At 41.6% G+C, this 12,964-nt stretch overlaps 1 protein-coding gene and 1 long non-coding RNA gene across 3 annotated transcripts in view; one reads left to right on the top strand and one right to left on the bottom strand.

Moving 5' to 3' along the window:
- pkp1a (plakophilin 1a) overlaps positions 1 to 5,874 on the bottom strand; it is a gene marked incomplete at its 5' end in the record, with an annotated part of 16,695 nt that extends 10,821 nt beyond the window's left edge. For both annotated transcript variants that reach the window (XM_084436370.1, XM_084436369.1), the window contains 2 exons: positions 2,886 to 3,001; positions 5,664 to 5,874. In XM_084436370.1, coding sequence (XP_084292496.1) covers positions 2,886 to 3,001; positions 5,664 to 5,874 — 327 coding nt within the window. The remainder of the gene's footprint in view (positions 1 to 2,885; positions 3,002 to 5,663) is intronic.
- LOC311330128 lies at positions 5,332 to 5,837 on the top strand. The gene is made up of 2 exons (XR_014631331.1): positions 5,332 to 5,469; positions 5,718 to 5,837. It is a non-coding gene; the product is annotated as an uncharacterized lncRNA (long non-coding RNA).
- Positions 5,875 to 12,964: the final 7,090 nt, after the last annotated feature.

Raw genomic sequence — 12,964 nt, forward strand, 5'->3', positions numbered from 1 at the left:
CCACTAGAATAAACCAGGACACCATCCTAAATGAGACTCGTCTCAATGGGTTTCCCTTGGCTAAATAAAAGTTTGAATTGAATTGAATTTAATAAAAAGCTATTTTCTTGATGGATTCCGGAGTGCTTGGTGCTACATTTCTGTCTTGCTTCAGCGAAAAGACCCTTACACCTGAAGGTCCTCTCCCTTACATTAGCATATGAGGAGCACTCCTGCCACTCACCTCATCTAACCCAATAACCTGCCCTCAGGTACACTTCAACTAACGGTATGATCATGGTAACACAATCCCCGGTCGAGCCTTGGTTTCCCACACTGACGCTCATTAGTGTGCAGACAAGTCTGAGTAAGTCTGTTAAACCTGTCGTCTGAGTCTGACGTTACCTCAACATCCCAGCAACTTTAGCAAGAGTCAGTTAAACCTGTCGTCTGAGTCTGACATTACCTCAACATCCCAGCAACGTTAGCAAAATCCATGGCTTGAAACGTGCCTGATTCATAAGAATATTAGTGAAAAGAGTAATAATATTATAGTAATAATAGTAAAGAGTTAGGGCTCATATTCACTAAGTCATTCGGAGTATTGAGAAGTATTGAGGAGTACTGAGGAGTATTGAAGAGTATTGAGGACTAATGAGGAGTACTGAAGGGTATTGAGGAGTACTGTGAAGTAATGAAGAGTATTGAGGAGTATTGAGGAGTACTGAGGAGTACTGAAGAGTATTGAGGAGTACAGGAGTACTGAGGGATATTCAGGAGTACTGAGGAGTACTAAGGAGTATTGGGGAGTATTGAGGAGCATTGAAGAGTAATGAGGAGCACTGAGGAGTACTGAGGAGTACTGAGAAGTAATGAGGAGTACTGAGGAGTACTGAGGAGTATTGAGGAATACAGGAGTACTGAAGAGTATTGAGAAGTACTGACTAGGACCTTGTCTCTGTGGTTCTGTATTCATTATGATAGAAATGTCAAAAGTAATCCTAGATCAGCACTCTGAGAAGTCTTTGTGAATACCGTACAGGGCCTGGTCTACTATGCCCTAGTTCAAACAGCCAGTGGCAGGTTGGGCATGAGCTGGGTCCATTCCAACCAAGCTTTAACGATCCTGTATGAATCTCTTTTCCCCTCACTGGCACTAAATGAAAATGTGTGTGTGTGTGTGTGTGTGTGTGTGTGCGTGTGTGTGTGTGTGTGAGAGAGCGAGCGAGCGAGCGAGAGAAAATGTCCCTCTCTTACTCAATGTATCCTTGTGAATGACTGTACTGCCAAAATATTGTCTTTCCCACAATCGCCAGAAACGTTGACAGTTTACACTTTAACAGCCAGGATTGTGCCATCTATCCACTCCCATTGTTCAGAGTCTTTGAGGATAGGTTCATCTGCATTCTGGCAGACTGCGTATCTATGGTTCCATTTCCAGGAAAACACTTCCCATGTGTCCCAGTGTTAGCCAAAATCTAGTACAGGTGCGTAGGAGGGACATGCAAGACTCATAAAGCAACTCTGCTGCACAGAAGACTTCATTAAAGAGATTCCCAGGAACAAACAAAAGTGTTCATTACCAGAAATACAATATGGAATATTTACTGGTATTTTCAGGCCTGCTACAGTACATCCAGAACAGCAGGCTGGAGAGCGAGACTAGTGGGTCTGAAATATGCCTGGTATGCTAATCTATATGCAAATATGTGATTTCAACACCCTCTCTATTAGACTGGGTATCAGGCCTCAGCACACAGTCTGCCAAGCATTGACTCATCATCAACCTTCCAGCACTGTGACAGGTCAACCAGCCCATCCCTGACCTGTGATACACACACACACACACACACACACACGCGCACATTACAGTCATACACAAACATACCTCAACACTGTGACAGGTCAACCAGCCCATCCCTGACCTGTGATACACACACACACACACACACACGCACGCATGCGCACAAACACACACACACACACACACACACACACACACACACACACACACACAGATAAGCTCACTTTCTGTGGAACTGTGGAATTTGAATGATCTGTACAGTATTTCTTCAGTAGCTTTCCCTACCCTGTCGTGTCCTCCCCTGACAACAATAATAGCAACACAGGCTAGTCATTCCAAACGAAGATGTGGGGAGAAAAAAAAAGTGTGTACTTTGTGTTCCACACTCTGCGGAAGCGTCCCAAAGAGCTGGACCGAAACCAGGTTTGACTGAATGCAGTTCCATTAAGCTCCATCCACACATAACCAGCCCCGGAGAAGAGGGATATCCGTTACAGCACTCTCCCTTTTCAGCTCTCTCAGGTACAGCACAGCAGGCCTACCTCCCCACAGGACAGAGAGGAGGACATTATAGACCGGAGCACTGGAACTGTGTGTGTGTGTGTGTGTGTGTGTGTGTGTGTGTGTGTGTGTGTGTGTGTGTGTGTGTGTGTGTGTGTGCGTGTGTGCGTGTGTGTGACACAAATACATACACACACACACATACACAACCACAGCCTATTCAGAAAACAAGGATTTCATGGTGTGCTACTTTAATGAACCTCAAACCACATTTACAATCAGTCCTGACTTTAGGATTAGGAGGATATAGAGGTACAAGCATTGTAGCACAACATACAAAAATACAATATAGCCGACAATACTGTCCATCACTGATCATCTCAGAGATCTTTACAGACACCTCTCCAAATCCCCTGCCATTCTGACTGGCAATATCAAAATCTGAATCCTCACTGACACAGGGCTGGCGATAATACAAATCCATTCATTTCAACCCTAAACCTGGAAATAAGAATTTAAAGGATTTCTTAATCCTATTTACTCTGTGTCTGGGAAACGAAGAATGGTTGGTGGTGATGTTGTTGTTGTTGTTGTTGCTTACCGTTTTGTTGGTGCCTCCCAGCGTGTTGGAACTGCTCCTGCTGAAGGTGCCGTTGGCTTTGGCAGGAGAGAACTTGAAGGAGCCGAACTCTGCAAACACCGACAGAACCTGTGGGCCTGCAGAGAGAGGAGAGGAGAGAGGGATGAGGAGGACTGACCTGGGACCATAGAAGAGAGGGAGGTACTATGGATGGATGGATATATAAGTGTATGAATGGAAGCATATATATATCGTATATATTATACAAAAAAAAAAAAAAAAAAAAAAAAAAAATATATATATATATATATATATATAGAGAGAGAGAGAGAGAGAGAGAGAGAGAGATAGAGAGAGAGAGAAAAAGAGAGAACCTGAAGGAGGAAAGTACAAGTGTGTAAGCCCCTTAAAGCCCCGTACCGGTCTAGATATGATTTGATCTCCTAAAACTAGTCATCCAACGTATATCACATTACCACACTCCATTTTATCTGATGGGTGACCAATGACCACCCATACCACCATTAGACATCTAGCACATAACTGGATGATTACAGCATTTAGACATGGCCGGGTAGGGATGTGAAACTGGATGATTACAGCATTAAGACACGGCCGGCTAGGGACATGCAGCCACGTCTAGCGATGACAGATGTGTTCTGGTTGCACCCAGTGAGCACGCCAGTGTGTGTCACACCTACATGGATCACTGTAGTCACAGTGATAATCAGACACAATTATAGATCGGGCCCTAGCTATGGTTGTAGTACAGTTATCAGTGGTCAAACATACATGTGTACACACACACACACATACACACACGTGCATACACAAGCACAACACCATTGTGTGAGAAAGAGAGTGGCTCTGGAGTTAGTTTTGGCGATTTGCGATTCACCATGTGTAAATTGCAAAATGGCAGATGCCAATCCCCTTTCCATGACTTGTTTTCTTTCTTTTGGAACGGTTTAGAATCACAACGTTGTCACAACTGCGTAGCGTCGTCTAGTAACTGTTCCTTGCCTCATCTGATCAGTCTGTGTCTGTCAGCATGTGTATTAGTCAGTCTTTAAACACTGAGTCAATCACCAGGCCAGCCAGTCAGTTTGTTTACCAGCTTGTCTGTCCATTCATCTCTAACCTGGCTTTCATTCAGACAGTCAGTCATTCATTTAGTCAGATGGTTAGTCAGTCAGTTAGTTAGTCAGTAGTCTTCCATTAGTTAGTCAGTAGTCTTCCATAGCCAGACCTTCGTTTACGCTGTGCCAGCGCTGGAGAAAGGTCTGGCAGCTGTATTTCTTTAAACCAATCACAATCGTCTTGGGCAGAGTGGCTGCTAGGTTGTTGTAGTTGTTTCACGTTGTCTGGATTGGGTCTGATTGGGTCAGGAAAATCGTCCTTGCCACTGATTGGGCAGTAATAAACTAATGACAAGATGTATTCCCAAACCCACATCTGCTGAGTAAGACTAGTTAGTCAGTCAGTAAAGAGAACAGGTCATTCAGTCAGTCAGCCACCTGTCTCTCGGTCTGGCATTCTGCCTATCATGTCTCGACTGTTTGTCTGTCTGTCTGTCTGTCTATAGATGATGAATCAGTCTGAAAGTGAAGTACATGTGCTCAGCTACAGTAGTCTGGGGCAGGTGTCGGCCTGTTCACTGTGTAAACAAGATTATAGTCATAATCACAGTCCCATCATCACTAGGCCTAATGACTGGGAAAGGAACTATTCAGGAGAGAAAGTGTGTGTGTGTGTGTGTGTGTGTGTGTGTGTGTGTGTGTGTGTGTGTGTGTGTGTGTGTGTGTGTGTGAAGGAAGGGGTATGTGGTGCCTGGGATGTGTAGAACTGTGATTCACATAGGGGCACTAAATAATTGTATAAACCATACATTCTAATAATATACAATCATTCATAATAATAATAATAATAATACATGTGCAAAATATCAAAAACATATATTTATGCATTTGTCAATATAATATAGTCTACTATATAATATACCTTAATTAGTTCAGATGTGTCCTGCAGGATTAACTATTAAAAGGTATATATAAAATAATAATAATATTATATATATATATATATATATATATATGATATATAATATTATTATTATTTTATATATACCTTTTAATAATTAATCCTGCAGGACACATCTGAACTCCGATTTAAAGGTAATCTTCAAGGTTATCTTTCTATTGTATAATGCTTTCACAAACATGCAAGACCATGAAAGAAACTCCTGAATACTTGAATTACTGACCACTATCTAGGCTTCTGACAACAGTGCTGTGGAACTCGAGCTATGTTGACATGGCGTACACTGTGATGTTACCTATGATGAACTATCAGACATGAACTCTGGTCGAGGTTATGTAACGTGGCGCACAAACATGTTGTAGGCTATGCTGTAGCCTAAGCACAGGTTTACAGCTTCTTGACAAACAGCACTGACGGTAGAGGCTTACTCAAATATGATCACAATGGATATTCACGGTCGAGATCGTCCTAGAAATCCCAATTGAGAAAAATCCAAGCGCGCACAGTTGTATCAGACTGGCACGCACTTTTTTTGTTTGTTCGTAGGCTATTCATACAATGACCAGTTAGGTTTCTGTTTACTCGTATTCATACAATGACTTGTTTTGTTTATGTAGCATGAACAGACAACTACCGTCATGAATCTGTTCGCATTGAAGAATAACCTTGCAAAAGTAGTATAGCCTACAACAGCTTTTTGGACACAACAGAATTAAGCGTCATTACGCAATTATTATGCAAATTATCAAGTTATCTTACTTGTTGGTGAGACTGATCCGTTCTTGCTCTGTTTTGATTTACTCCTCTTGATAGTATGAACTTGATCCAGAACACGCTGGTGTCCGGTGCGGAGCTTGCCATCTGAAGGCAGTGCGAGCGACGTGTCCTCGACATTACCGATGGACATCGCCGAGCGCAACGGCTCCACTGTCATCTTGCCGAAAGGACTGCCGGTAGACGACAATACCATAAATAGTGAAAAATCACGTTGTCTCCAGTCGTTGACGGAACAAAAAACGTTCCAGACTGCTCCACTGTCGGTAATGGTATAGTTCTGGATCGGTAACGTTCCCAGGTCTCACACCTATGAAGAGCTCCACCCTCGGGACCGCGCCCCGGCGAGGTGAAGACGATTAGAGGGCGGTACACAGGGACAGGGCGCGGCCAGGAGGGAGAGGCACGTCTACACACATCACTGTGAAATATGCAATAAAGACAATAGGCCTAACCTTGAATACATCAGCAACTCAAGAACAATTTGAAGACAGTGTTTCTTGTAGTCTGGTTCTATAAGAGAGAATTCTGACTTATATGGCTTAAGAAAAAAAAAATAATAATACTTGAGAATGCAAATATAACTGAAAACAAAACTTTTGACTTTGTAGTTGTTTACTCATTTTTACATGATAGTTTAACAAAGACAGTTTAAGATATTTCTATGGAGGAGTAGGCTTATTGTGAAATGTGATAATAAAACAGCACATTCCTGTTAGATATGGTGTCTGACCTACAGTAAAGACCCTTCTCTGAGCAGAGCAAAGCGTCGCTCCCCCAGCGGTGCTTTCTTGCTCTGAATAATATTATTCTGGGAAGGAATGTTTCACAGCCCTCAGAGATAAAACATTTGTTTGGTCAAATTTGCAACAGGTTAACGATTTACCTCATTTTCTTCTTGTATTGCAACCTTGTATGAAATGTGAAGGGGCTTTGCTGGGATTTTTTGACCCCATAGAAAATATATTCCACTAATAGTGTATGTTCAGAGGTGGCAAGAGAGTGAAAAAGTTAGGTTAAAGGTTATCACAGGTAAATAGTCTCAAGAGGGGCTGTCATTTTGTAATTTTTCAGAACTGGCTCAATTGTGTTTGTTGACATTCCCACCACACCCTCTGCCACACCTTTGCCAACTTAGTGAATATACTGTAATGTGTGAGCGTGTGTGTGTGTGTGTGTGTGTGTGCGAGTGTGTGTGTGTGCATGTGTGCGAGTGTGCATGTGAGTGTGTGCAGGTGTGTGTGTGTGTGCATGTGAGTGTGTGTGAATGTGTGCATGTGTGTGTGCGTGAGTGAGTGTGTGCATGTGTGTGTGTGTGTGTGTGTGCATGTGTCCTTATCACTCAGGCGAGAGAGGTGAGAGTGGAAATTCGTCAAACATTTACTTAAATCTAGTGATACCATAATCCACCTGAGAGATGAGCAGAGTTCAGGTGTCCTGTTCAGTTCTGAGTCAGCTGAAGCAGAGTTCAGGTCTGCTGTTCAGATGTGAGTCAGCTGAAGAGGAGTTTTGTTGTGAAAGAGACCAAGTGCCTGGCTTTGGGATCTGCCAAGTTTGTAATATGCGAAATGCAAACAGAACTTATTTGCTCTGTGATTTCCTGTCTGTGTATACAGTAGGCCCTGTGTGTGAGTGTGTGTGTGTGTGTGTTTGTGTGTGTGTGTGTGTGTGTGTGTGTGTGTGTGTGTGCGTGCATGTCTGCATGTGTGTATTGTTGTTAGCAAATTTGCATGGACAGCTACAATTAGCACCCCAACCACACAACGTGCGCAAACGGCAGAACATGATAAGGTACTTAACAGTCTTGTTATGCGTCAATCACTGTTAGAGAAATTACAAGGAACACAGCACCCTCAGCTAGCAATGCACTATATATAAGTATTCCACAACACTGCTGAGCAAACTAAATCCCCATGACATACCAAATATTTTACATATAATGTTGTCCTCATGTACATCAAACACACCCTGTATCTACCTGTCTTTGGCAATAAACTGAGTCTTGTTCATGGATGGTCTTGTCCCTCTGTCAATGTTTTCGCTGTTTATTACCGCGGGAGTTATAAACCATACAGTACTCTGAGCTATAAACCATACAGTTCAGTAGGTTTCCTGTGTGTCTGAGTGCTTAGTATGTAAGAGAGTGTAAAAACAGTTACTGGCAAGAATACACACCTACAATATAAAGACTATACAAATAATCTACCGGCTAGGTTTATTGAACCGTTGATATAGTAGGCTACACTTACAAAATATCAGTTCAGACATTTTGTAGAATATCCTCTTACATTAGTTAATTATTTTGGAAACTGTGACTTGTGTTCTTGTATCTCGCTGCTGCAACTTTGTAATTCCCCCCTGGGAATGAAGTACCTACCTACTGTACCCACCTGCCACCTACCTACCTACCACAAAAGTGACCTCAGTATCAGTGGCTATGTATACATTGTCAGGGAGAGTTGGGATTTTTTCTGTGAATTGCACAACTTGATTCTCAGGCTGGTGTTATTTTATCATTGACAAATAGTGGGCGCTGTCTGCTCACAGACAGCACTCATGTAGGGGAAGTCACTTCATGTCTGAATTGAAATACACACAGACATTCATAAAAGACTCAAAACTCCCCAAAAGATTTGATTGGTGCAACACTTGTGACTGCATTTATATTATTAAGAAAAATATAATAATAATAATAATAATATTAATAATAACAATAATAATAAAAAATCATTTGCTGAATTAATTAATGGAAAAGCATAGGAATGCATGGATATTGAGGCATCTTGATTCCTGATTCAAGACTTCAGCCTCCGTCCCAGCCTGTTTCACATTTTAGATGTTGAATGAATGAATGAATGAATGAATGAATGAATGAATGAATGAATGAATGAATGAATGAATGAATGAATGAATGTCTTTATTGTCATTGTGCCAAGGTACATCGAAATTAAATTAGCCTCAACTTAAGTGCGCTGGACAACATACAAAATCACAGTGTGCGGACAACATCACAATACACAGACATCACACAATAAGAATATAATGTCACACAATAAGAATAAATAAAAAATAAATAAAAATATAAAATGTTGCGCTGGATGAAATATTGCACAGTGTGTGTTGGGGGGGGACCGGGGGGGTTTGTGCAAGTTGGCATTCAGGGTGACCACGGCTCTGGGGAAGAAACTGTCTTTCAGTCTGTTGGTTTTGGCCCTGATGCACCTGTAGCGCCTGCCGGAGGGCAGCAGGTCAAGCAGGTGGAAGCCAGGGTGAGAGCTGTCCTTCGTCATGTTCTTTGCTCTGCTGAGGCAGCGGGAGGTGTAAAGGTCCATCAGGGAGGGGAGAGGGCGGCCGATGATCTTCTGCGCCGCATTGATCACTCTCTGAAGACCCCTTCTGTCTGCTTCGGTGCAGCTGACGTACCACACAGTTATGCAGTAAGTAAGTAAGTAAGCTTTATTTATATAGCACTCTTCACAGCACGGATGCACAGAGTGCTTTACAGTAATAAATTAAAATGGCAATACAACACGAGACAAGATTAAAACGACACAGAACAGATAAAACAACAACATTGCGAGCAGCAAGGCGTTATAGATGGCCGAAGGCCTGCCTGAACATGTGTGTCTTAAGAAGTTTTTTGAACATGAGTTCAGTGGATGGCTCTCTCAGGGCCTGGGGAAGAGCGTTCCAGAGTCTTGGCGCCACCGCCTCAAATGCTCTGTCACCCTGAGTTTTTAGTCTGGTCCGGGGCACCGCCAGGAGACCCTGGTCGGATGACCTCAGAGACCGACTCAGAGAGTGAGGGTGTAAAAGTTCTGTGATGTAGGCCGGGGTCTGTCCGTGGAGAGCTCGGTGGGTAAACACCAGGACTTTGAACTCGATCCGGAGGTGAACTGGGAGCCAGTGCAGGGAGGCCAGGATGGGGGTGATGTGGCATGTAGCACACCAGCAGGCTCTTAACGGAGGAGCGGTAGAAGGTCACCAGCAGCTTTGGATCCAGGTTGTTCTTCCTGAGGACCCTCAGCAAGTGTAATCGCTGCTGGGCCTTCTTGATGACCGCTATGGTGTTGTCAGACCAGGAGAGGTTGGCAGAGATGAGAGTGCCCAGGAATATGAAGGTGTGAACCCTCTCCACACACTCACCGTTGATGTAAAGGGGGGCGGGGTCTGCTCTGTTCTTCCTGAAGTCGCAGATGATTTCCTTTGTTTTTGTGCAGCACCACGCTGTTAATTTCAGGATCTCATCTCGGTAAGCAGACTCGTTCCCCCCTGAGATGAGCAACATGTTATCTTGCTCCAAAAACAACTGTCTTCTTTGTTCTGTTTCTTCTCTAGCCTTTGTGGTTTGTGTTATGGGTATGAGAGCATCCTTTCTTGAGTAGCCTCTGTACAAAATGTCACTGCTCATGAGTCACGACAAGCCCTCTTGAAAGTGTTCATAAGACAGAGGACATTTCACTCACAGCAGGGCATGACACTCTTAGCCTACAAACTGTCAACATTTCATCAACAGTAGATAGGCTATAGATATATGATAGATGTTTAAAGTACATTTTTATATCTATGTGAGGATTGTCTGTTCTCTGTCCCCATTCTAAACTTTACACCCCACTTTGGAACCTCTAGCCTACATACAATTCCATTACTTGTGTTTTACAACAGTAACTAGTTTCATCGTATATGAAAATACCTTTTTACTTCCTGCATATTTCTTATTTTACTTTTTTGTTACACAATAAGGCTGTTTTATTGTTACACAATAAGAACATAGTTGCATAAATGTTGTTGTTTATTTTGTTGTTATTTTAAAAAGAGTAACATAATATAATGTATTAGTACAAATTCATCTAATTACTGTTTTTCATTTGGATTAACGTTTGACTGTCATTCACAGTAGAGAGAACTGGAGAAACAGGGCTAGAACGACCTGACACAGTAAGTCGACCTATATGACAATACCAAAGTTAATTCATGTTGAGATAAAGTAGGTTACTTATAAGAACTTTATTACTAGCCTTTATTACTAGTTTATAGAATAAAAAATGTATATATATTTTTCACAGGAAGTGCACTATACAACTCTGGACCAGACACAACTTGGACGCAGCACAAATATTCGCCAATCAGATTTGTAATGGTTATGCTTTTACCGAAATTAGTGTAAATCCATAAAGCTTAAGCATGTCTAAAATATGTATATGACAGAAACGTTATGAATGACTGTGTTTTTTGATAGATGTGCTAGTGATAGATATTTGATGTGTATCTTTGGCTATTTGCTAAAGTTAAATCTTAACAGCATCACCCTTTGATAAGAAAAATATGTCAAATAGAAGTAAAAATATAACAAACAGGAAACCAATGTATTCTTATGGTATTACAGCTTCTTTGCAATGCTTTTTTTCCCCATTCCTGATAATCGGACTGAATAAGGGAGACACCCAGAGATACAGGCAATAGAAGGCTCACAAAAACTAACTTAATTTAATTTGCTTTTGAGTCTTCAAAATGTTAAGAGGATAGGGACGTTCATATTGTTTAATTTGGTCTCAAGTAGCTCACACTCTGCTGCTATGGGGAATTAAAACCAACAGATCTGTGCTTTCCACACAGGGCTGGTGTCTCCTATAAGCAGAGTAGGCTAATGCATAGGGCCTCCGGCCTCGTGAAACCTTTTAAAATCTATAAAAATGTTAATCTTCTCATTGGATACAGTAGGCCTATGTTCTTATTGGATACAGTAGTCTACTTGACAGTGATCATAAAACCCAGATTTCCGGGAGGACCTCCTCCCCCAGCAATAGATTGATTTGATTGGCTGAGGCCCCAACCGAATGTTATGAATGAATGAATGAATGAATGAATGAATACTCAAGTGCGTCATTGCTGCTGATAATAGCCTAAAGTGATAGCCTACATGATGATGCAGCCCGATATCACAAGGAAAATGTAAAATAGAAGATAAGTAGAGGCACTTGTTGAAACGGATCAGTTTTTCAAAATGTGAAATAGCAGCAGAAATCTGAGTTTTTGGTGGGTTATTCACCTTGGAACACGTGATAGAAGAGGGGTATAAATGTGCGAGTGCTTTTCAGTGATGTCAACTTAACGACTATGTCGCTAGATTTAGCGACTTTCCAGACCCCCCTGGCGACTTATTTCATGAAAAGCGACTAGCGTCAAATCTAGCTACTAAAATTTTTGAAATTGCTCCATTCCTCCAGTCAAAGTCAATGGAATTTAAGAAAAATATTGTTATAATTCGGGTTGTGATTGAAAATCAACTATGATCACCAGAATCAACAAAGTGTGTCTCCAAGTATTTGCCGTTTAAGGCATTCTACTAACTTTTCGGTGTCGACCAAGATATGATTTTTCAAAAGACGTGTCTATGAGAAATCCCATTCATTCTCTCGGCATTAGGAACGCGGGGCGATGAGATTACTTTCCCTCCCTATAGCCTACGTTATAATTAAGGAAATTAAGCCCTGTAGGCTATTTTATTTTTCTGTTATTCTTTAGGTTTACAGACCTACGTTGTTTAAAAGAAAAAAGCTATATTATACAGCAACAAAAAAACAAGTTTGTAAATAAGTAGCCTAAATAGTTCGATGGCGCTTTTGAGGGTGGGTCAAACAACTTTGCTGAGACAACACAAGAGTGCAAAACAAGCTAGCGAAACTAGCAAACAACAACACCATTTTACAAGCAACTAGCAAACAACACTACTAGCTAGAGAACTATCTCACATTCTTACTGTTATTACTATTACAGTAGGCTAGGTAGCGTGTTCTTATAGCTACTGTTCACATTAGCTATCTAGTGTTAGCTAGCTCGTATTATACAACGGTTAGTTCTGGTTCTTGATTCTGATTGGCTGGAAGCCGTGTTAAAATACTTTGTAACACACACCTGGGACTGTATATCATTCCATTTTCAGTATTAATGCGCCTCCCATTTGATCCAATGCATTTAGGATGGAATGTTCAGGTGTTGACTCGTGCCAGGTGTGCAGCAAATTATTTTCCGTCGGTTATCTATATTTTGCTAAATAACGAATAGGCCTGTCTATATTTGTTAACTGTACACCCTAAATTGGATTAAAATGTCGGATTTTGTGATCAATTTTGATTTGCTGGGTGGGTTAACCATGGATGAGTGGTGTAAGGAGATGGACTGGGCAGAGGAGGAAGAAAAAAAAAGCTAGAAGACACGCTATCGAGAAAGAAATCACAGACCTGGAAAAGGCCAGAAATGAAGAAGGGACCGTTAGACAGACAAAT

Source organism: Borostomias antarcticus (assembly GCF_949987555.1).
Source record: "Borostomias antarcticus genome assembly, chromosome: 3".
Lineage (NCBI taxonomy): Eukaryota > Metazoa > Chordata > Actinopteri > Stomiiformes > Stomiidae > Borostomias > Borostomias antarcticus.